Source organism: Nothobranchius furzeri, chromosome 6, assembly GCF_043380555.1.
Source record: "Nothobranchius furzeri strain GRZ-AD chromosome 6, NfurGRZ-RIMD1, whole genome shotgun sequence".
Lineage (NCBI taxonomy): Eukaryota > Metazoa > Chordata > Actinopteri > Cyprinodontiformes > Nothobranchiidae > Nothobranchius > Nothobranchius furzeri.
Window position 1 is genome coordinate 36,200,993 of NC_091746.1, and position 25,129 is coordinate 36,226,121.

Below are 25,129 nucleotides of genomic sequence, written 5' to 3' on the forward strand. Positions count from 1 at the left end.
GCTGATTGGCTATCGCAACTAGACCGTCTCTGTTCACTTACAGCGGACAGTGGGCTTCTCGATTGATTCTGAAGGCCTAGAGCAGACTTAATCTGCCTGAAAACACAAGCTAGCTTAAATCTGATTGGATAACACCCAGCCTTGGTATTTTAACACTGGAAGCAGCACAGCCAAGTGGGTATAATAGGATATGAAGAAAATAGACCAGTAAACATTTTTTTTAGTTAAAAATAATTACCAAAGGAAAGAAAATACATTTACGCTTTTGAGTATGTTTAGGCCAGCAGAGAAGGCTTTGCTGGCCCTGACTGCCCACCACTGGCTAACGGTGAATTAGAAGAAAAAAGTCAGCTCTAAAAATATCTCAATGTAAGGTTTCCAACCAATAACTTGCATTTTATTTATCTACTTATCAACTTACTGTGTATGACTTGACTTTGCTCGTCTTCTAGAACTTTCTGAAGCTGATTAGTGGCTAGCATGGCATTGGGGTGTGGCTGAAAACTGACTCGTTTTTATATTGATGGACTGAAGTACCCATATTTGACCCCAAAATGTGAATATTACTTCTTGCACCTTTAGGTTTTGATAAAACCTTGAGAAAATATCTAAATAAAACATTACCTGTGTCATTCTATTTTACTCATGCTAGTCAGACTTTCTGTATCGTCCACAACAATGAAGTGGTTAGTATCAATCTCCCACACAGTTAGTCACAGGTTCAAATTTCAGTTGGGACCTCTCAGCTCGGCGCATCTCTGTCTGATCGCGGCTCCTGTCTGCTGCGCAGGCTGCCGGCTTGTGGAGATCTCGGATGGAAACAGATGTTTTCCACCCGGTTCTCCCCAGCTGCAGCTCTGCGCATCTCAGATCGCAGCGGCGCTTGTCTGCTGTGCGGCTGCCGGCTTGTGAAGCTCTCGGGAGACCTCTGTGTTCCACTCGGTTTTACCCAGCGGTCAGCCGGGCGTATCTCTGACTCAGAAGCTCTGGTGTTGTGCACAGTTAACTCCGGTTGTAGCTAGGTTGCTACCTCCATTAGCTTAGCTCCCACCTCCGCGTTAACTTTGGGTTAGCTTCAGGTTAGCTTGTAGCTAGTTCGACTGGGTGTCGTCAGTTGATCCCAGCCTTACAGCCCCACCCTCAGCTCCACCTCTCTTCCCTTTTGTGGAATTGTCTGGGCTTGACGGAACCTGTGACACGGTCAAAATGGCGGTGGTGGCCACCTCCCATTTAGCCTCAAAAACGTGTTATTAGAGCCTATGAAAACCCATTGTCCATTTATGTACATGTCGATGATCACAGTATGTCTGCCACCTGCATGAACAACCAACTGCCCAAAATGTAAATGAAGCCAGATACAAAGCATTCTGCATGGCATCATCAGCTTTGCCAGCATTATTTATCCCCCCTACAAATGATGCCCTGTATCAACACTTCAAAAGGGCAAACTGCCAAGCAGTCATAATGAGGTCAGCTCTGAAAGCTAAAGCCCCATTCCCACCTGTACCGGGTCGGCCCGGGCCGGGTAGCCCCAGTCGGCCCCAGCCTGGCCCGGTTGATTCCACACATCCTTGCCTTAAGCCCATGTGGGCTGATTCTACCCACCAATCAGAGGCTTGCTCTAATGGAAGGTGTGAATGGGCTGATTCTACCCACCAATCAGAGGCTTGCTCTAATGGAAGGTGTGAATGGGCTGATTCTACCCACCAATCAGAGGCTTGCTCTAATGGAAGGTGTGAATTTGCTGTCAGCAGTGGGCGTGTTGGCCCTGGTCGGCCTGAAGCAGTACCCCTCAGGAAGAGGGCCGAGAATGAGCCTTGGTTGGCCCGGGAAAATTCCAGGCCACCCAGATATGTAAACAACCTATGCTACCCGGCCCGGGCCGACCCGGTACAGGTGGGAATGGGGCTTAAGATATGTGCCCCCCTCATGCTGGTAATTGATGGCACATTGAGGATGGTAAGCTGACAGTTTCCTGGATGACTAGAAATCCTGCCCCTGACAGTGTAATGCAGGTAGTTCATTGTGGTTGCAGGCAGGGCAACCTCTGTCACAGCGGCAGGTGGAGTTTGAGCGGGTGCGCTTTACCGACTTCTGGGGAGGTTTGTTACCGGAAGACAAGACGAATGGCTCTCTACAGGGACTCGGCTCTCGTAATTCACTTTGAAAACCCGTTCAAAAGATTTGATTCGTTCGTGAACGTCACATTCAGGACATGTTGGACAAGTGACAACAGTACTTGGAGTTTGGTAAGAGTTAAGTTTTTTTTACATGAATTACCCATAAAATATTGGATGATTATTTTTCTTATAATAAAAAGTGAAAATTACATTTCATTTTTGCAAAAATGAAAATTGATCAGTGATTCTTGATGACTGAACTCATGAATTATTGTGGGGTATATTATAAATTACTAGCCTAGTGAACTAGACCAAATTCTTGCTTTGCAAAGTTTGTATATATTATATTATATAGTATATATTCACATATATATAGTCTGGCTTGCCAGGCTAATAAATTACAACAAAAGTAAATAATGATTGGGTCACTATGACTTCATGTGATTAGTTCACACATAATTATAAAATTCAGAATAAAAATCTGTTCTTTCACACTTTAATTGGTATGCAACAAGTTAGCTGTTATTTTGATAGAGGTGATGAATTCTGTAATCTTTTTGATTTTGGTTGTCATAGGTCTTGGTTTCATCTAAAGTTATCTGAAGGAGCAACCTGTGGTGCACCCAGGTGACATGTAATTTTCTTCAGAGGAGGAGGACTTCTTTTGCACCATCAGGCAGGGCAATGTTCAGGAAAACTCCAAGCAGCTGGAGTCCTACCTGGCCTGTCCAGCTGCTTCTATGGATGTCCTGAAATCTTTTCCAGCAGTTTGGAATTTGCCACTGCAGCTGAACATACCTCTGCTTGCTTCAGCTGCTTGTGAGGGGCTTTTCAGCACTGCAGGACTCATTTTCAGAGCCACAAGGACATGTGTTGATGCAAAGAACTTTGAGAACCAACCAGTTTCTGATGAAGCTCAATAAAAGGTTTATTTAGTTTTGTAGAGGTAATTCCTCTCAAAAGGAAAAAATGCATGAAGATCTGAAGGGGCTTTGATTCAATGTTTTAAGTCAAATTGGCAAAATTGAAAACAATTGCAGTTCAAATTTTTACAGGCAAGCCTTTTGAGAACCGGGGTAGGTGTGCATAACCATATCTACTCACCTTCAGCCCACCTCTTTTGAACCATCAATGTGATTTTTTTATGTAAACGTCAGTTAACGATTGTTGTGTTGTTGGAATAAACTTCTAAACCCAATCCAGAAGCTTTTGTGTATAACGGTGATTTTTTATTTATTTTTATACTACTTTTTTAGAGCCTGTACTTTTTACGTTTATTTAAGTGAAGAAATTCACTCAGTACTTTTACCAGAGTAGTTTTATACACAGGTATCTGTAGTTCTACTTAAGTAAAGAACGTCAGTACTTTTGTCATCTTTGTTTAGGTCTAAGAACACAGTGAAACATGCAGGGCAGTGGCCCTCCAGGCCCACTCACCCCATACCTGGTTCAATGTCACAGTGGCCTGGTAAAAATGTCCTGAAGTTAGAAGAGCACCCCAAGGGGTTTCGAAGGCCAGGGTGGGCTGCAGTGACCTGGTTCTGACCCAGACGAATTGCCTTATATTAATGACCTATATAATAATTATAATAAAAACCATACCAATTGTGGAAGCCAAGTTTGAGTTCATATATGTTATATAAGTCTGTGAATAAGTTAAACTAAAAACAATTTCATTTGTGTATTTAAAAATGTTCATTTGTTAAAAGAATACTTGTTTTGGTCAATTCATGCAGGGTAGAAAATAGGTTACCTGTCACTTTAAGAAAAAGGCAGACACATGGGGTGGGGCTGTAAAAACCAGTTACATCCAGTTGAGCATGGTGAGGTGTAGAGCAATATGGTTTCTTAACACAGCATTGTTTTATTTAAACCGAGGAAAACTTAATTTTGGACACTCCTGTAAGATTACAAGCTGTGGAATAAATTTTTTATCTTTTCATCGGAGTACTGTGGAAGCCTGTCTCCTCATCATTAAACATGCACGAGTAAACCAAGGCCAAGGAAGCCTCACCAGCCACACCAATAATCATTTACATTCTTTAAGTTTTTCTTCTTGCACAGTCATTGGAAGCTGGTGCCCATCTGAGCAGAGGCGGTTTTACCATTAGGCATAGGTAGGCGGCCGCCTGGGGCCCCCTTGTGTTGGGGGGCCTCCTAGCCCTGACCACCGGCACCCCTAATGTCACAATATTCTTATTACCAACCTGTCGCCACAGACGGGATTGGACTTGCTTCTCGTTACCATAATTCCTGAACCGTTCAAGATATCATTAAAATTCCAAAAGTGCTGAAAAGATTAAAAATGGGGCTTTTCGTGCATATACAATACAATATAATTACGGTAGCCACCGGGATTCCCTGTCTTGAGCGCAACGAATCACAACACAGACTCAGAGACGTGCTGAGTTTGTCATCCAAAATGCTCCATTTTTTAACTTTTGAATGGCTGATCAGATTTAAAAAATTCCAACGGTTCCTAAAAGTACATAAAAGCAGCTTTCCAACGATCTACAGCATGAAGCAATCAGAGATACGTAAAATATCGCTACGAGGGGAAATCCTGCTGTACAGCCTGATTGAAACGGAGCGCAACATTCCGGATAACGGAACGGGGAAGCTAATTAGCATAAAAACCAGCATGAAATTATGGAAAGGCCTCAAAGAAAATCAGCACGATCTATTAGGTGTCCCAGAAGGCTTATCTGAAGACAGTGACCATGAAGAAGGACAGATCTCCACTGAACCAGGGTATGAATGTTTGTTCAGTCTTTTTTTTTATTTGAACAACACTCAACTATTTGCTAATTGTAAGATTCAGCTTCATTCCAGCATTATTTAGCTTTTTACAATAAATAATTATATTTGCTAAAACAAAAGTTTTTGGTATAGCAGTACACGATGTGCAAGAGAAGCACCCCATGGCTGTGTGAGTTGTGCAGAGTGGGACTCTGCCTGCAGCTGGAGAGAAACTGCTTCAAGGTCTACCACATCAAATAAAAATGTCTGAAAGTTTACAAAAATAAATGGTCTTAAAAACTGCTAAAAAAGATATCAAGGTTCACACTTTTTTAAGAATAGATGCATTACAGTTCAAAGTTTAAATTGTTCATTCCAAATTGTTCGCCCAGTCATTTTGAAGTTCCTGTTCAGTAATAAATGTAAAAAAAATTTCAAATCAGTCTTTTGCTTTTTTCACTTTTAAGCAGATTTTTTAAAGGCTTTAATAGAAATAAATTCTAAATACAAACCATACACTGAAAGCTGAGGTTGTTCTGAAAACACACACTTTGCACTTTTATTACAATTTTACAACCACAAGAAAAAAAATACCAGGCAGCCCTGTTATAATTATGGTCATAAGAGGGTTATTAAGACGGCTATGCACAAACAGGAAGTGACTGGTACTCATTCCACTCCAATCCAGTTGGTGGCGGTAATGCACCAAATTGTTTGCCAAAGACCACAAACAAGAAGAAGAAGAGAGGCGGGAGCGTTCGTAACAAACTCAAAGCGATAGTCAAAACATTAAGCATGAAATTGAGTTATCCTAGTGGCTCCAATAAGAGAAAGAAGCTGCTTGCTTCATAAAAGCTTTTATTTTCACTTCTGAAATTGACGTTGTTTCTCGATGTAAACATCAAGGGAAGCAGAAAGGAAAGACAATGGAAAATGCTTAAAGGGAGGAAAACATAGACCAAAATGGAAAATAGAAAAATAATAACAAAGGCAAAAGCACAGGAGCACTTACAGGAAGAAGAAAGCAGAGCAAATATTGAAAGCGCTCAAAAGAAGGGAAATACAGGAAAAAGAGGACTAATAAAAAGGGAAAATAACTCGTGTCAGAAGAGGAGAGTTTCACAAACCCAGTTGAAGGTAAGATTGTTGAAAATTTTGTGTAAGGGGCCCCATGTCTGTGTTTGCCTTGGGCCCCCAAATTGCTAAATCCGCCTCTGCATCTGAGTGTAGGTGAGACATAATACATCCTGGACAGGACCCCTGTCCATCACAGGGACAAATATGGATAAATAGGACAGAAACACCACTTGAGGAAGACATTTATCATAATCCAGCAGTTTAATTTGCTGCGTTCTGAGAAAAAGAGCTACTCAGCATGAGTTATTATTACTTTATTTTGAGTCTGAATTACTTACGATATTTAATTACCTTTACGTGTGAAGAGTAATCAGCTCAAAACTAAATTGCTAAACTTCCCTTTCTGTGTCACAAAAACATTCTCAATACATATTTTTCTTATCTTCAAATAAATAACACATAAATGTATAAATAAAGAAGTTTGAAATGACACATCTTTAATTAGAGATATTTTAATGTCTGACCAAGCTGATTTTTGTCAGAAGATTTCTATTCCTCAGTGGAGGTTAAACACACTGGTGCAATGCTCCATTTACCGAGAACCCAAATGCAAATACTTGAGTTTAGTGAACTCACAGCGCCATCTGCAGGTATTTTCTGAGATGTGTTGACAGTCATTTTGAAGTGCAAAGTAGACAGAAATAACTGTATGTAATATCTAATCCAGAACAGCTGGGAACTCGCACAACAAAAACACTGAGAATATGTGTATCATGTCAGAAATCAAAAATGTTATTGTTCAGATTAACAGAACTGCCAGCTTTTAGTAAAGTCTTTGAATGAGATTTTTTTTTTCTGTGTGGAATTAGAATAAAATGTTCAGAGGCAAAATTGATGCTGTAATCAGTTTGATATGTAAAAAACCCACAATGTTAATTATGAGCAAAACATAAAAGAAATTGATCAAATGTGGAAAAATAATGTTTTTCATACAATTATCACTTTTATTTTCACTGCAGAACAGTTATGTCACATTGTTTATCAAAATAGTAAGCTTATAGCGCATGTGGCCAGTTCTTACAGAAAATTAATTTAGCTAATATTAAATTCAGAGTTAAATACTGTCCATATTTGTGTTGAACTGCTCCAACATAAATAAATTATCTATAGGAAGGTTACTGAAGCTTTATTTTGAAATGTGTTTCTTCTACCTTCAGTTGTCATTTTAACATTTTAAAATGACAACTGAAGTAAATTGTACTTATTTTTAATGTTCCCCTACCATATTGCATATAATTTAAATATTTATCTGAATAAACAAGTTTATCAAATAAAATCAGCAGTTGTGACCAAACATTTACTGCTCATCAGTTCCACTTTCACAAAAACGTATTTAAAAATTTAAATTAGGTTTAATTTATCTATTGTGAAATCCAACTGCATTAGACAAGGCAGCTTCATTTATATAGCATATATCATACACAAAAGCAATTCAGCATTCTTTTCCTGTTTAAAACAAAATATGGACCTTAAAAAAAATTAAAAATTGAATCAGAAAAGCGTGAAATGCCTTCTCCAGGTCAGGGATGAGGTCCTACCTCAAGTGGAGGAGTTTTGGTGTCTTGAGTGAGGAAAAGATGTAGCATGAGTCAGCTCGATAGGCGGATTCGTGCTGCGTCTGCAGTGATGCGGGCGTGCTGAAAGAGCTGTGCTGAAAGTATTTTTGTTTTACCAGGATGCTAGTTCAATCATATTTTTCTGATACTGTTCTCCTCATCCTTCTTAATATTCATAAGAGGACAAAAAAACTTCAAGGATTTTTTCTAGCTTCATTGAGATAAGTAGGGTAAAATGTTCTCTAAAAGAATAAACAGAACCAGAGGTTAGTTCTTGCTTTTCTTCACTGGAGGGCATCAATTCCCCTTCTTGCTCATATATAAGGCCAATTTAAAACTGAACTGTAGCTAGAGGAATATGTACTGTAGCATGATGCAATGTGAAGCAAAGACAAACTTTTTTTAGGCATGAGAGTTTGTGAAGGAAGTCCAAAGCATGCCTCAACCTCATCGCATGAGAGTTGGCAGCCCTGGTTAAGTTTCCTTTCTAAGGACACCCAGCAGATTACATGGAGTCGATGACTTGTGTGGTGATTTTACAGCCACCCTCATACTAAGCATGCATGTAATGAGTACAGGAATGAGGAAAACTCCCCATTAACAGGAATAAACCTCCAGCAGAACCTGGCTCAGTACAACCAGCCATCTGACACAACTGACTGGGGGTTTGAGAAGAAAGAGTCAAAAAAATTATATCATGAACTATAGTAGCAGTATTTTCAGTCTGAGAAAGTAAAAAGTTATCAGGGGAGGGAGAATGTTTAGTGGTTGGCAGCAATGTGGCAGCTGATGCCCCCTTCAGGAGGCCATCACAGCTCAGCAGAACACCACTGTAGCTTCCCTGGAGAGAAAAACACTTAAAAAACATAAAGTCAATTGCTGAAATAACAAGAAATAATGCAAATAGAGAGTAAATGGTAGAAGAAAGTAGCATTGTGTGGAAAGTGGTCATTATGTCCTCCAGCAGTCTAAGCGTACAGCAGCATAACTACAGAGATAACTCTGGATAACCTAGCCTTTTAAATGGAAGCATGTTGGAGGCAGGGCAAGGAAGAGCCGTCTTTAATGACTGTATTCTCCACCTCCCTCTACTCCCCCACTTGTCCAGATCCGGCTTAGGGTTAGACTTTAACCATAGGCCCAATCAAACAAAAACATTTTAAGCCTAGTCTTAAAAGTAGACAAGGTGTCTGACTCACAGACCAGCTGGTTCCACAAGAGAGGAGCCTGATAGCTGAAAGATCTACCTCCCATCCTATTTTTGGATATTCTAGGAGCCACCAGTAAACCTGCAGTCTGAGAGCAAAGTGCTCTGTTGCTGGTGAAGGTTCTCAGTCATCCAGGTCATGGTAATCCAAAGAGGTTCAAATGCAGGCAACCGCACTACTTTGGTTTCTTGTAGACCTTTCGCTTCTCATCCGAGAGCCTTGCAATGGAGGCTAATGACCAATCAGAGGCTTAGGAGGGGTACTCAGAGGGAGTTTCTGCTTGTTGAGCAATAATAGACAGCTACTGTTTATAAGCTTGACCCTCCCATATTCCAGTCAGAATTGACAAAGCTCGTTGGATCAGAAGCAGAATGTCTTAACCAAAGTCCAGTTGTCTGCATTTGAACCTTTTTGGAAAACTGCTCTGTTAGAAACATGGAACAATCAGATCACTGATGTAACGTGGAGCTTAATTATTAAAAGCTTTAAATGTGAGGAGGATCTTCTGATCAGAACTCTAGCTGCAATCTTTTGGATTAGCGGAAGACTTAACTACATTCGGTGGACTTCCTGGTCATAAAATATTACAATAATCGAGTCTTGAAGTAAACAAAGCATGAACTAGCTTTTCAGCATCACTTCTGGACAGGATGTTTCTAATCTTGGCAAAATCCCCTTGTACCTGGTCTATTTCATTGTGTTTTAGCTTTCGTGTTTCATTGAACTGTATGAGCCACCATAGCCTCTTACCCTAAAAAGATTGTGCAACCATTCGTTTAAAATTGTTCAGAATTTAATAGATTGTAACACAGTATGTTGTGGATCATTTACAAAGCTCTACAATACTTCTATCAAAAATGCACTTGCAAGTCTGTTATTGCAGCTTTTACATAATAATCAAGCAAAATGCTTCAATGACATGCTAAAAATGAATCAAAGACATAAAACACAATAGTCAACATCTATTACAAACATATCAGTTTGAAAGAGCATTTTGCTGGCTGAGTTGCTTTAAAGAATAGGAAAGTACGAGTGCTGGCTTTAAGGAGTCCATGCTTACAGTTTATCAGTGAACAGTGGACAATTTCCAGCTAATAACACAATTACACGAGAAAAAGTCAATAATGGTAGGGTGGTCTCTGCAGTGAAATGAATGTTAACTTAAAAATAGCTTCAGAAAATAATATTGCTGCTCATCTATGAAGACTGAGATATAAAAGGTATAAAATTACACACTTCATATTTAGGTGATTGGTCCTGCTATAAAATGAAAAACAACGACTCACCTTTGTACTATACCGTTACTTTTTCAAGCCAATTGATATTTTATGTACATAAAAGTTGAGCTCTACTGTTCTTCAAAGAGCACTACATTCATGTGTCCGATAACTTGGTCATCTTTTCGTCAGTCTGAAGAGTCTCAATGTCCCCTAGAAGTTCTGTCTCAGGCATTTGAAAGCCCTGAGCTGGGACAGGCTCTCCCTGGGACGTCCTGTCTGCCAAGTCTTCATCATTGTGTGAGTGGTCTTTAATTAGGAAAGCAGCTTGCTCTGTGACAGAGGTGTTGCAAAAGGAACTGGAAACATGACCTGTAGACGTGGAGCCACTGCCACTATGGTGTGAGCCAACTTTATTAACAACCGGTGGGGGGTGGTGTAACTGTTGCTGGGGCATTGCCACAGGCATTTGCATGGGGTAAAAGTTCTGCAGGTATGGATAAGCTGGCATGGGATGGTATCCATTGATGGGAATGAAAAGTGGCGGTGACATTACCGACCGATGCATTTGACCCTTAACTGGCATAAACTGGGGTTGATTGACCAGTGAGCTTTTTTTGGGGCTCGAATAACGTGATGTATTTGCTGTGCTCATGCTAACATAGCTGGTACTGAGAGAACTGGTCTGGGTAGTGCTGCTGGTCACAGATGTCTGGACAGGGCTGTTACAGTTGGACAAGCTGTCCCAGGAGCGCAGGCGTGAGTGGATATCTTTGAAGCGAGGCCTTCTTGCTGGCAGCTCACTCCAGCAGTCTAGCATGAGTGTGTAAATCCAGGTCGGGCAGTCATCTGGACAAGCCAGTAACTGGTGTCTCTGCACCATCTCAATCACATCCTGGTTGGAATAGCCACAATAAGGCTGAAGACCATAGCTGAATGTTTCCCAGAGCAACACACCATACGACCAGATGTCAGAGTCAGTGGAGAATTTCCCATACATAATGGCCTCTGGAGACATCCAACGAATTGGAAAAGGGCTTGTTCCTATCAGATTGTGGTAATCAGCCGAGTATACATCTCTGAACAGGCCCAGGTCTAGGATCTTAACAGTCAGCTTGTCAAAGACCAAAATGTTCCGGGCTGCTAAGTCTTTGTGGACAACTTGGTTGCTAGAAAGGTACTCCATTCCAGCAGCAATCTGAGTTATTATATAGAAGAAATCAGGCTGTTCCAATGTAGATTTGAAGGTCTTTCCATCATCTGAACTGCCCACATCCGAGTTAGGGGAGTGCATCACCAGATACTCATGCAGGTCACCAAGACTGGAATAGGTGAATACCATGCTCATTGGCTGCTCTTTGGTGACCACACCAATCAAACCAACAATATTTTGATGCTGCAGATGAAAGCGGACCATAGCTTCCTGGCGAAACTCCTCGAATAGAATTGCATCAGCCTTGTCTTTTAATGTTTTAATGGCTACCACTTGAGTCTGTTCACCAGGCGCTGTTCCATAAAAGTGCCCTTTGTACACCGTTCCATATCGGTCTTCGCCAAGACCTTCCATAAACTGAAGTGATGACATGGTGATCTCCCGGAGCTTGGTCTGCAACTATATGGGAATAAATACATTTCATCAAAATGTATTACCGCCATAAGATAATGTGATAGGAGTTGCATCGAATTGAATTTGTTTTATTTTAACTAATTGATTAAAGAAAACTGCTAAAAGTTTCACCAAGTGTGACATATTTTTTGTAAAGTCAATATATCTAAACATACCGTGAATACCGTTTATATTCACTAATCATACAGCATACATAAAGTCAAGGACAAGGTTATTAGAACCCCTGTTGATTTAGTAAGTTTGCCTACAAAGAAATGCTCACTTTATAATTTCAATGGTAGGATATTTCAAACAGAGCAATAATCAAAAAATAACCAAAATAGTCCAAAAGAGTAATAAATTAATTTGAATTTGCATAAAGGAAATTATTTGACTCCCTATCAATCAGTAAGATTTCTGACTCCTATGTGAAATTGATACAGGTAACAAGCGGACAATGAGAGCTTTCTCATATAGGACACCTGACCACAGAAGCAATCAATCTATCCAGATTCTAAACTCTGCACCATGGCCATGACAAAAGAGCTTTCGAAAGAAGTCAGGTACAAGTTTGTGGACCTACACAAGGCTGGAAATAGCTACAAGATTATTGCCAAGCAGCAAGGTGAGAAAGTGACAACAGCTGATCACTCAGAGTATTCAGAGGAGTGCATGAAAGTGTTGTGGTCAGATAAGACCAAAATCGAACTCTTTGGGATCAGCTCAGGTTGCCGTGTTTGGGAGAATTGCTGCCTATAACTATATGCATTATCTCACCATCAAGATGGTGATGGAAACATTGTGCTTTCAGTGTGTATACCTGCCAAGGGGCAGTATAACTGGATGGATGGGAGCATGTACCATCAAACATTGGGTGAGAACCTGCTTCCCTCATCCAGGGCACTGAAAATGAGGCATGGGTTGGTTGGGATAAGAATCAGCTTCTCTAAAACCAAGACCATGGTCTTGAGTCAGAAAAGGGTAGAAAACCTTCTCCGATGAGGTCCTGCTATAAGTGGAGAAGTTTAAGTATCTCGGGGTCTTGTTCATGAGTGAGGGAAAGCTGGAGCGTGAGATCAACTGAGATTGGTGCTGCGTCTGCAGTGATGAGGGCATTGTACCGATCTGTCGTGGTGAAGAGAGCTGAGCTGGAAAGGAGCAATGGCTCCACATGGAAAAGAAATGTCACAAAATCAGAGAAAGGAAGTAATTTCTTTACACAAAAAGGTGAGGGCTACAAGAAGATCAGCAAAATCTTACATATCAGTCAAAATACTGTAGCAAAAGTGATCCAAAAATTTAAGAAAGATGGAAGTGCAACCATCTTACAGAAATGTCCAGGTCGTCCACGCAAGTTAACATTTCAACAGTAGTGTCTTCTGATGAGAAGGGTAAAAGAAAATCGCCATGCAAGTTCACTGTAGTTAGCTAAAGTAATAAAAAGACAAACTTCAAGAGCTCTCTGACAGGCTCCCAGGGTGACAGAGACATGCCAAATATTTTAAACATCCGCCGAAAGTGACGGAGACGGCAAGCTTGTGACTGGTCAGGACGCAGCTTCCTGTAAACTTGTCACGAGCACCGACATTACCCCGTAAAAAAGGTAAAAAGATATTTTGCAGCAGACCCAGAATAGATTAATGAACGCATCGCTAAAAAGGTCAGAAAATATGAACGTTTATTCACCTGTGCCGAAGGAGTACAAAATACGGAGCAAACATGGATGGAAATGATGGGAAACGTGGGTTTAGAGGTGGGGACCGCACAAGAGGTGGAGAAGAATGAAGGACAAATTTGTCCGTGTTATAAAGTCTTTGAAGTATATAAACACATCAGTAAATACACTATCGTGGACTGGATACATAAGTGTTATGGTGGCAGGATACCACAGAAATGTGCTACGCCCTCTGTTGTCCTGGTGGGGAACTGTTAGCTACACTCTGCCTGCGCAGAAGTTTGCATATGAAAACCTTTCCAACACTCTGTGCGGGTCTCTCCCTTGTGAAGCTAATGCGAGGAGTATAAATCAGGCTTTAGTTATATTATTAACTCTAATATCATGTTATGGAGCTAAACAATGGTTTAATTAAACCCAGCCTTGTGAAAATTCTGGAAATTGTTCTTTTGTTCATCAAACTGACTAAATTAACACTTTTGAAAGGGGGTGTACTCATTTATGCTGAGCACTGTATAGTTACAAGCTTTGCATAGGGACAGAAAGAATGGGATCACGAATACAAGCAAGTTTTCTCTGCAGGGTGTCTGGGCTCTCCCTTAGAGTCAGGGTGAGAAGCTTGGCTATCCGGGAGGGGCTTGGAGTTGACCCGCTGCTCCTCCACATTGAGAGGAGCCAGTTGAAGTGGCTCGGACATCTAGATAGGATGCGTCCTGGACGCCTCCCTGGTGAGGTTTTCCGGGCACGTCCAGCTGAGAAAAGACCTAAAGGAATACCCAGGACAAGCTGGAGGGACTATGTCTCTTGGCTGGCCAGGGAGTGCCTTAGGATTCCCGAGAGGAGCTCGCCTAAGTTGCTGGGGAGAGGGTAGACAGGGCCTCCCTGCTTAGGCTACTGGCTCCGTGACCTGGAGCCTCAGCATAAGTAGCCGAAACTGGATGGATGGGTTGATTTTTCAGCATGACAATGTTTCAAAACACACATCCAAGGCAACTAAGGACTGGCTCAAGAAGAAGCATATAAAGGTCTTCTTGGAGTGGCCTGGTCTGTCTCCAAACCATAATCCTATAAAGAAAACAAAGTTGCCAAACATTGGGCACCAAATATTAATGACTTGAAGAGGATCTGCAAGGAGGAGTGGAACTAGTGGATCCAATACTTATTTCATTCATACAATATTAAAATAATTTATAACTTTGGGAAAAAAAAGTATTTTACTGGATGTTTTGGTCATTTTTTTGTCTCTCAAATAAGCCTAAGTGTGACCATTTCTTTTTAGCAGTGAAACTTACAAAACCAGCAGGTAATAGTGAAGAATGGTGGTAGCATCATAGCGTGGGACAGTCGCAGTGCACAAAATAAATAACAATGACAACTTCCACAAAATTGGACTTGAACACACTTTTTAACTGGATAAAGCAGGCTACCACTGAGGCAATGGCTGCTTTTCCTAAACTCCCAACCCTATCCAAGTGAACACCTATCAAATATGATTAAACTCTTGGTCAAAAAACCGACCAATTAAAATGCACCTTAACTATTATGCCAATAAGAGTCAAATATCTGTTCAATTATAACAGAAGCTTGATTATTGCAGCAAAAAGCTTGCAGTTGAGACAAAACTTGCTAAAAGAAATGTAACCATATGTGAGAGAGGGTGTATGTTTACATGTGAGCCTGTGTGGAGAGGGGAAAAGCTACAATTCAAACTTTTACACACAATTCATATTTTTAAAAGCTGTATGATAATCAGACCAAATTTAGCATGAAATGCATGCCCGTGATCAGAGGTTTTAAACTTCTGATTACAGCAAAACACCATCAAACTAAACCAAGATAGCAAATGGCAACATACAGTATGGCTCTGCACAACTTAAGTAAGGGTTTTATTTTAAATTGTTTGATTTTCAGGTGCAAAAGATGTCATTTTCTGGAAGATTTTTTAGATTCTCTCTACTTGTGTTAAATTATTCAGAATCCTGTAAAATGATGTTGTGTGTGTTCTGAGGACATCCTAAATGTCAGAATGCAAATGGATCTTTACATGTTTTTGTATAATGTACTACCTGATGTTTGTTCTGATTGAGAAGAGACAGCTCCAAGTCCTGGCTGGGGGAGAGGGTGCTTTGGCCACGAGGCGGCGTCCCAGAAGAGGCCTTATGTTTATTTCGACACTTGCAAACCAGAAAAAAGAGGCAGGCAATAACAAGTGGGATGGACACGGCAGGGATCAAAATAAACAGGATCTCCTTCCTTGGGTTTTCTGGAGGCACTGTAGAAAGAAGAATATAGGGAAAAGTGTTACCCATATAAAAAGGTGATGAAAATAAAAGTAAATAAATAACCGGGATGCTCGATACTGGCGTTTTTATACCAATATACAGATATTTTCTGACTCTTAATTTCTGATATGGATATAAACCAATACTGATAAGCCACTTTCACATCTGGGCCGGCACAGACCAGACTGAGTGGCATTGGTCTGGGTCCTACACCTGTAGGTTTTGTTCACACACTTCTCAGGAACAGGGAAATCTCCGAGCATGTGGGTGGGGCAAAAGGTGTGCGGAAAAGTCTGGTGCCTCCCTTAAATGACGGCTGTGCAGATCAATGCAGGCAGCGCTGGCTCTGTGGGTGTGTGGGCTCCTCACGGCAGTGAGAAGGAGACACAGAGAGCTGCTGTTTCTGTGTGTGTGTTTGTGTGTGTGTGTGCGCGCGCGCGCGCTTCCCTCACAGCAGTAAGGAGGGATGCAGCTTCAGTCAGAGGCAACGTTGACTTCTCAGTATCCAGAATGACCATGTGAGAAGCTCTCGCTGCTTGTTTCTATCCGCCAATCGGAGGCTCCCTCTAACGGTAGGTGTGTATTTGAGACGGACAGTCGGTTGGTAGTGGGTTGGACCTGTTGAGCCTGATGCAGACCTCCTTGGTACGTGGGCCGAAAAACTGACTGGTTGAGAATGGAAAAATACAAGGCTCCCTAGATATGAACACTTTAAAGAACACCCAGTCCGGTCCGTGCTGGCCCAGATGTGAAGGCTATGCTGGCTGTCTAGCTATGTGCTCCCTTTTGAGGTAGAGGAGAAGTTGCTGAAGAGTTTGATGTATAATATGCGTGAGTGATATGTAAAAGTTGGGTCATTAAAAGAATGAAAACAGATATTTTCCGATATTACATTTTAGTGCCAATATTAACGGTAGACTGATTTATTGAGCATCCCTTAAAAATAACCTTCAGATAGAATTAAAGATTACAAATCTGATCCCTTTAGGTCAATTTAGATTACTTTTAAAGAGGTGGAGAAAATGTCTGAGCAAATCTAACTACATTACACGCTGAATCCTCTGACCCTCTCATGTTTAAATATTTGTTTTATGTTGTTTTCTTTGTCTCTGTGCTTTTGTCGTGACGTGTGACTTATGTTGGTTCTCCGTTTTGTTCTTGTGCTGCCTTTGTGGACCAGGTGACTCTTGGAAATGGGACTTGATATCTCAATAGCTGTTTTTATAAGACACACCGTGCCGATAAATCCGCGTAATACTGCCGCCATGGTTTGTCTTATGAAAGCGCTGTGGCGGCATGGAGATGCGGGAATTTGGCGGCACGCCGCCCCGCTTGGTACAAATATCATCGCAATGCCGGATTTGTGACCAAAGATCACGCCTTGGCACAACAGAGGGTGGTGTCACGATCACATGCGGAATGTCTGCCGAGCTCCTGCTGGCAACTTTGAAAATAAAAGTAAAGACTGTAGCGATGCCGGGCTCCGGGCTATGTTAGAGCTGGACCTCAGATCACCAGACCGTTTTTCCGGGACTGTGGAGGACAGACACCTTTAGGAATGGCTTGGCAAAAAAAATGTCTTAAGGCACGCAATTTCAATCGCAGTAAAAATCATGTTATGTACAAGCTAAAGGGAAGTCTGTGACAGTGCAGTGACCGCCCTTATACCCCCTTAATCACCCAATCTTTTGCAAAAAGGACATGATTACGCCACATTACCGCTATGGTGTGACCACTTATAAACAACCTAAGGCTAACCAGATACTGGCTCAGCTTTGCAGCAAATCGGTGGCATTTTTTTTTACATAAAAGCGGCTAATGAGTTTTCACCTGGTTAAATAAAGGAAAAACATTAAAAAATGTTGCAAATTAAATTAATTTCAGTTATTTTCCAAACTCAAACCACTAATCCTAATGAGTAACAAGGTACCGAAAAATAACATTCTTAAGACAGATCATCTGAAGTCTGCTGGTAAACGATGGTAATAGCTGCATTAACAACAACTTCACTGAGAAATTATTTAAGACAGGCAGGCCTGTGTTCGGGGGTGCAGTGATGGTACCATGTCAATGATTGGCAGGAGTTACAAGAGACATCTGGCAGATATCATCACCAGAACCAGATGGACACCGTTTTCTCCACAGTGACTCTAGCCACAAAATGGAGCTCCACACGGTCATGAATGCAGGTATGAAAATCGTCAGCACCATAGTGCTGTGAATTCCAAGTGTTTTGCCAGACTTTAAGAGGACACTGAAGCAAATCATGTCCAGCTGCTCACGTCACACTACAGTCAAATGGAAGTCCTCAAATGTATGTTTGAACTGAAGACTGGTGTCTTCTCTTTTCCCACAGAGGAAAAAGCTGTTTGCACGTTACTGTGCAAACACTAAGTTCACAGCTAGACTCTTACACCTCTAAGACATTTTTCACTGCTGAACATCTCACTTCAAAGAAAAATAACCACATATTGTTGCAGTCAAAGCTGAAGCCTTCAGGAGGAAACTTGTTTTGTGGACTCAGAGTCCTGAAGAAAAGAGGCTGGATGTGTTTCTATGTTTTAGAAAACTCCCCCAGGTGAAGATCAGAGACTCCGTCTCTCAGCACTTCAACTGGCAGAGAAATCTGATTATTACTTTCCTGAGAAACTCAGAGAGGAACACATGTGTAATCCAAGTTGTAGCTTGTCATAAAACTGACTGCTTGTGTTATTTGTTCATTTGTCACAATGGAGAAGAGCAGCTTCTGGTTCTGCCAGCATAAACCAAGGCTACTTAAGGAATGGTAAAATTCATTAAAATGCATCTTCATTTTGCATTTCATTTATAGTATATTTTACACTTTTATTATTTTATTGCATCTATTCTATCACTCCAGAATTTTAATAAACAGGTTTTCAGTTTTTCCTCACGATTTGATGAAAACACCCCCATTTTTGTTCAAAGTAAAATCTAATTAATAGTTATTTTTGTGTTCATAAACCTGTCAGCCTGTAAATATGTTTGTGTAGAACACTGATTTGTTCTATACACCAGTACCCTGTTTGTCATCTTGCTCAATGTTCAGGTTTTTAGATGCATCATAAGTAAATGTCTTCATGATGATCACATTGCATCGTGTCATGTGTTTGACAACGCTTTGGATTGTTAAACTTTAAGTGGATTACGAAGCGAATCAAATCAAGAGGGAGAATAATACAGAATTAACATTTGTATTGGCTCTGGGTCCCTTTATGTAGTTATACAGGGTTCTGGTCAGCTCTCGTTTATGCCTAAACTGGTTAAATGCATTTTAAAAAGGTGAAAAAAAGCTCGACACAAATAAAGTAAGAATCCAATATTTGTAAAGTAAATATTTACGGACATAAACTATTATTATCCCTCCCACTGTCCTAATGGGTGTGACCCCGCAAGGAAAGTTGATCTTTGAGCAGGGTTGACTGTTTATCCCTTAGGTTCATGTTGCAGGGGTGAGGAGTGAGCACCTCCTCACCCCTGCCACGTGGATCTCAAGGGATAAACCTTCAATCCTGCTCAAAGGTCAACTTTCCTCACGGGGTCACCCATAAAGACAGTGGGAGGGTTAAATATGTTTGTCAGTCCATGTCGTGGATATTTGTGTAACACTGCATGAGTAGTTATTGTGTGTATTAATTGTACTTTAGAGTAGCAACATTGCATGAAGAAGGGATAACTACACTTGTGCACTTTGCTCACCATCGTTTAGCCGTTTCAAGAGTGTCCTTTTGGATGATGTCAACAATGACAGGAGTTATAACAACAGTTATTGTGTTAAGTTGCTTACTGCAGGGCTGAATGTCACAAAGGTCCATCTGGACTTTAGGGTCCAGAGTGAAACACCACGGCGCCTCCATGTGGCCTCCTGGGTTACGACAGAAGTTGTGACTCCCCCAGAGCTCGGGGTATTCCTGGGTCAGGTGGTGACTATGAGGAAACTGGGCGCTCCACTGCTGACAATGATGACCAGATTTAGTGACAGCGACTGTTCCTCTGTAGTCTGCCCCACTTCCATTGTAGCAGCTATGTTCCGATGGAGAATCTACAGAGAACACAGGTTTAGTCTGTAACTCTGTGAAAAACACTCAGAGCATTCAAGTCAATTATCATCAGCTTGCAACAAGAGATGTTGCCCGAGTCCACTGGACTTAAATTTGAGAAAAAGACCCACCAATCAGTTACTTATGGTGTGTCTGATTTACCTCGGAAGACGGAACTGGGAATGGCATCACACCCGAGTTAACCGTGTTCTGGTTACCGTAGTTGGAGAAGTCAGGATTCCAATTTGGCGACGCACGCCTCCCAAGTAACCATTATTTGCATGTTGAACGTACAACTTAAAACTGTTAAGATGAATCTACAAACAAAGCTTTTAGTGTGTTCAGCTTAAGAGTTTCAAGCACTACATGCAACACTGGTTTTAAACGCACTCTTATAAGTGTGTTTTGTAAAATAAACACATTTCACCCAAAAGTTACTGTTGTTGATACAGCGAGCTGCCATTTTGGATGTCGAGGTCAGAGTTCTGAAATTCTTCCAAATTTTTGACTCGGGGGTCCGACTTTGAAGGGGCGTTTCATTTTAATTGTCCTACTTGGAAGTTGGAATTTCCAAGTTCCGAGGACAAATCGAACGCACCATTACAGCACAACATGACTGACGCAGTGGAACAATGAATATGATAAAATTAATAGAACATTAAAAATCCTCTAAGTCACTCTCTTCTGAAATGACTGAAATGCTTTTGTTTTCATGGCGTACTGATGAAGACCAGTAAAATGTTCCAAGGGGTAGAACAGATTATCCAGTCCTTCTAAATATATAATCACCAGCATCAGTGATTGTACAGGAGTACTGATAACTGTGTCACCTTAAAAGGAACATGATAATTGGACTCCATGAGAAAGGTTGAAACGTGTCAGGAGTATTAACTGGTCTACATGACTAACATAAGAAAACATGTTGATTGTTTTAGAAGAGAGTGCCCCGTGAGTCTACTTCTAGATAGCATTTATCCCATCCAAAAACAACCTCAGCTGGACCCACAAAGAATCCAAAAAGCACTCATGCAGAAACTTCAAACTGAAAATTTTAAGCCTGGAGGCATGGGCTTTAGAAGTCCATAAAAATGAAAATTAGCATGTGTTTATGACATCCTGTAAAGCCGTATGTACCTTTACAGTCCATTTTCAGCTTTGACCAATGAGTGGTATCGTTTACACAACCAATAATAAAGAGAAAGTATGAAATTTTGGAAAAAATCTAAAAGACAGAATGCTGTTGATGTTTACAGTTATTTATGTTTGCAGGTTATTATGAGTGTGGAGATCCAAGTGTCTTACGTGGACCCAGCTTATCTGGTGGTATTCCGAGCCTTATACAGGAAACAGCCTCTGGTGTTTCCTTCTTTGGCAGTGAGTTGCAGTTGGGGAGCTCGAGCTGCATGAGGATCATGGGATTGGATCGAGCAATGGTGTACTCTGCATAGCAAATGTTGTTCTCCAGGGCCTCACATTCATCTTGACAGAGCCGACGCCGCCGAGGGCCCCTGGGGCCCTTTTCACACAGCGGGAAAACGTAGTAACAGAAAGATGGGATTGCAAACTTGGAGCAGTGATCCGATAAGTGGGTCGAGGTGCCAATCATGGTGAAAGCAGCTTTAAAACAAAAAGATATGTAACATTTTAAAAGTGCCCGTGTAATTCAAGATGTTTTCAGAAAATAAAATTTTACACAAGTCTGTCTTTAGGCAGATAGATGAACAGCTACGCATTTATTCTCACCTGTGATTCGATTTTCACTATCGCCTTGCGTCTGCAAAGACTCAACGTAGATACTCTGGTTACCAATGAATCTAGCACAGGCGATGCCTCGGTACGGCTGACAGAAACCTTTAGTACTTGATCTAAAAACATGAATAAAACTACAGCTCAGGGACAATAAATTCAAAAAGGCAGTGAAAAGCCACTGTCTGCTGTCTGTCATACCATTAAAATATCAGTCTTAAAGAACATTTTATTGGTTAAAACAGTGTTTCCCATCGCTGGTCTTTATGTGTGGAAAATTAGCAGAGAATAAATTAACATCTCAATTTTTCAGTCAACAGTATAAAGTTTAGCTGTGAGTTAGACACACACACACACACACACACACACACACGCCTAACTACTTTGACTGTAGGATTCAACATCTTATCAGTACTTCTGGTTTATAGATTCAAAAGTGTAATCAGCATGAATTCAGTCATCAACAAGCACCACAGTGATTTATAATGTCTGTTCTGTCTGCACCATGTTCTCTTACTTGTGAGATGTAAACTCTACAAAATTGCTAGCTTTCATTTGTATTCATTCACAACAGGCAATCTGGTCATGAATAAATGAAGCAGTGCTGACTTATGCCAAGAGAACTAATGAATAAATGCTGACAATCAAAAACCTGGACCAGGTGTTACAAAGGAGCAGAGAAAATAAACAAACAAACCAAGACAAGAAACCAAAAACATCTGCATGCTATGAATTCGAAGAGCTACTTTATTCGAAACATTTCCAGCAGTGGACATCCACACAGTTTTAACTCAGGGAGAAAGTGATGATAACTTTATATGTCTATCTGTGCAGAGGTTGATATGATTTCCATCATTTTAAGACTTTAACAAGAAGCTCAATACCTGCTGTATTTTAAGTTGTAAATGTGTAACCAGCTAACTATGGTCTACAACATAAACTCTAATGAGCCCAGGGTTAGAACTGTGAAAGACTAGGAGGAAGTTGTGTCTCATTTCCTCAGCCCTAATCAACACTTAGGAGAATAAGGATGGTGAATCGGATCAGTTCAAACTAGGCCTGCACGATATTAGGAAAACCTGCAACATTCGATAACAGTGCTTAATATTGCGATATTGATATTACTCGCGATAAATGAACAAATACTAAAGTATGCCGTGTTGATGTTGTCTGGCGTGTGACGTCTGCTCTGGGTTCAAAGCAAACAAAAACTAATGCATGAATTCCATTACAACATAACATTTTTATTGCAAAAATATGCAGCTGCACCTGCTACTGTATTAGCAGCAAAACAACAAACTGCATGCATGCAGTTTCTCTGTGACTTTAAAACATCACCTCCGCCATTAAACTTTTTCTGATGCTCCAAATACAGAAAAACATCCCTTACCAGGGTTTTTGAATAAATAAAAATACCAGAAAATAAGTTTAAATGTTAAATAATAGTTAACATCACTTAAATGCAACACCAAATTCTCTCATTGCTACTGAACATTTTCTCCACTTATGTGGTTATGATAGAAGGCTGTTGCTGTAATTGGGAAGTGAACTGTGCTGGGCCAAACTAGGAGAAAATTAAGATTTTCTGAGGGAAAGGGAAAAACAATTGTCTACCTTTCAGAAGAGGAACTGGCAAAAAACTACATGGAAAATATGTGAAAACGTTTGGTTTTAACCCCAAATTGAACAAGTTTACCTAGATCTTAAAAAACAGCTCAGATGATGAAACTGCAACTATGATTCTGATAACAAGCTAACAAATTGAACTAGCTGCTCTAAGATAACCGGCTAGCAGAGCTTCTGACTGACAGTTTATGTGCAGCAGCAAATCAACTATCCTGAATAGCAAGGTTATAAAAGCTCATAAATGAAAAATCACTTTGATGTGTGGGGGAACTTTTCCAGGTCCTCTTCAGCAGGGTGGGACTGGGAGGAGAGTGCTGTAGCCTTTTAGCTGGAAGCTAACCGGAGCCTGGGGCTAACACTAGGGAAATGAAGGTGGATTGGTTCACCGGCACGTGTCGGAGTCAGCCCGATAAAAATGATTAAAGATACCGAGCGGAGTCACGTTCACGTTTGAAAGCAGCGCTGATTCCAGAAACATCAGCACAAAGTGCGTTCGTTGCTCTGAGCCAGCATGACGAACAAGGGAACAGCGCCGCAAACTCTGTTCGGTTGTTGCTTTCCAAAAGGGTCTATGTAGGGGGCGGGCGTATTACGTGAACGGACCCATCGGATTGGCCGCATATCAGAAGGACTACATTTGATTGGTCAAATAATACTTCCGCGTAAAAAACAGAGCTGGTTTGCAAAAAGCTGATGTATGACACGGATGGAAATGTTTGAACCAAACATTTATCGCTGTTTTTGCCGTGTTTTGCGATGGGCCTGTCGCACGTCCTGTTATCGAGATGACGATAATTTTTCGATATATTGTGCAGCCCTAGTTCAAACCAAGTTCATCTTCATTATTTGTGTTCATAACCCTCCTCTTGGAAAGCTAGTGCTAAGGTAAAAAGATAAAGACAACTATTCAGATGACATAAAGCTAAAGTTAACTTTGAATCTGTTCCTATAAGCCAGGAGTGGGGAACCCTGGTCCTCGAGGGCCAGTATCCTGCATGTCTTTGCTCCAACCCTTCTGATTCAGTGGTTGATTCACATGCTCTGCAGCATTTCAGGCTCTGCAGAAGCTTGTCAATCACCTGCTGATTGAAATCAGGTGGGATGATGCAGGGTTGAAACTAAAATATGCTGGATAGCGGCCCTTGATGGACCAGGGTTCCCCACCCCTGCTATAAGCAGTAGTCGGTAAACAATAACAGATGATACTATCTGCATGTTGTGCAGACAAAGAATCAACTTTTTAACAAGATTTTCCTCAGCAGTTCTGTTCAAATTGGCATCTAAATTACAGTCACACTTCAGACATGCTGCTCTTCAGAGGATGAAAACTCCCTGTTGCACTTTTACTGCTGCTTCCTCGTGTCTGAAACTGTACTCCAGTTGGACAGCCAAAAGCCAACAGTATATATATAAAGCTGCACTTTAGTTGACGATTCAATCTTTTCCTAAAATCGTTCCGCCCCAGTAGCCATGAACTATAGCCAGTCAATCAGTTGGTAGTGGGTTAGGTTGGCTTTGCATGAAAATGACCGCCAGAAAGCAGGCCGGGAAAAATAAATGAAAGGTCAGCTGAGCATGGTAAACGCATAGATTTCCCAGATGTGAACACAATTAACCTACCAGGGCTGAGCCGTGCCAACCCAGATGTGAGCCCCATAATTTATTTCTATCCCTGCAGCACAATTATTCTTGTCTCCAAACAAAGTAGGAAACTTCAGTAAATGTTGAGATCAGGTAACTGACTTTCTACTCATTTCAAGTTATGGCACTTATCAGTTGGGGCCCGCTGCTTTTTTTTTTTTTTTTTTTTTTTTTTTTTTTGAGAAAGCTTTGCAAAAATTACATGCTGACACTTTAATGAGTATATTTCTGTAACCACAAGGTCTATTTGGTTACTTTTGGTCTCCTTTTATATGAAACTAGTGACATTTTTTTGAGATGTGTAAATATTAGTATATGTGCAACAGATTAAGAGAAAAGTGACATGGAACATTGTAAAAAGCAGAATTTTTTTCTTTGCCGCATGAAATTTGATTCCAGGATGAAAACCTCTTTGGAAAAAGGCAGCAGAAGCTTCAAACATCAATGATTTTAGTCATACATCTTAGCTTTACAAAGCTTGAGTTTGATCTCGGGCCCAAATTAAGCCAAGGCACAAA

The 25,129-nt window shown here is 40.8% G+C and overlaps 1 protein-coding gene across 2 annotated transcripts in view; it reads right to left on the reverse strand.

Annotated features, from left to right (window-relative positions):
- Positions 1-9,994: 9,994 nt before the first annotated feature.
- The window catches only part of ror2 (receptor tyrosine kinase-like orphan receptor 2), a 33,884-nt gene continuing 18,749 nt past the window's right edge, over positions 9,995-25,129 (reverse strand). For both annotated transcript variants that reach the window (XM_015974392.3, XM_015974386.3), the window contains exons 5-9: positions 21,342-21,463; positions 20,901-21,215; positions 19,346-19,600; positions 15,325-15,530; positions 9,995-11,589 (exon numbers count right to left, since the gene is read on the reverse strand). In XM_015974392.3, coding sequence (XP_015829878.1) covers positions 10,135-11,589; positions 15,325-15,530; positions 19,346-19,600; positions 20,901-21,215; positions 21,342-21,463 — 2,353 coding nt within the window. In that variant the 3' untranslated portion in view covers positions 9,995-10,134. The remainder of the gene's footprint in view (positions 11,590-15,324; positions 15,531-19,345; positions 19,601-20,900; positions 21,216-21,341; positions 21,464-25,129) is intronic.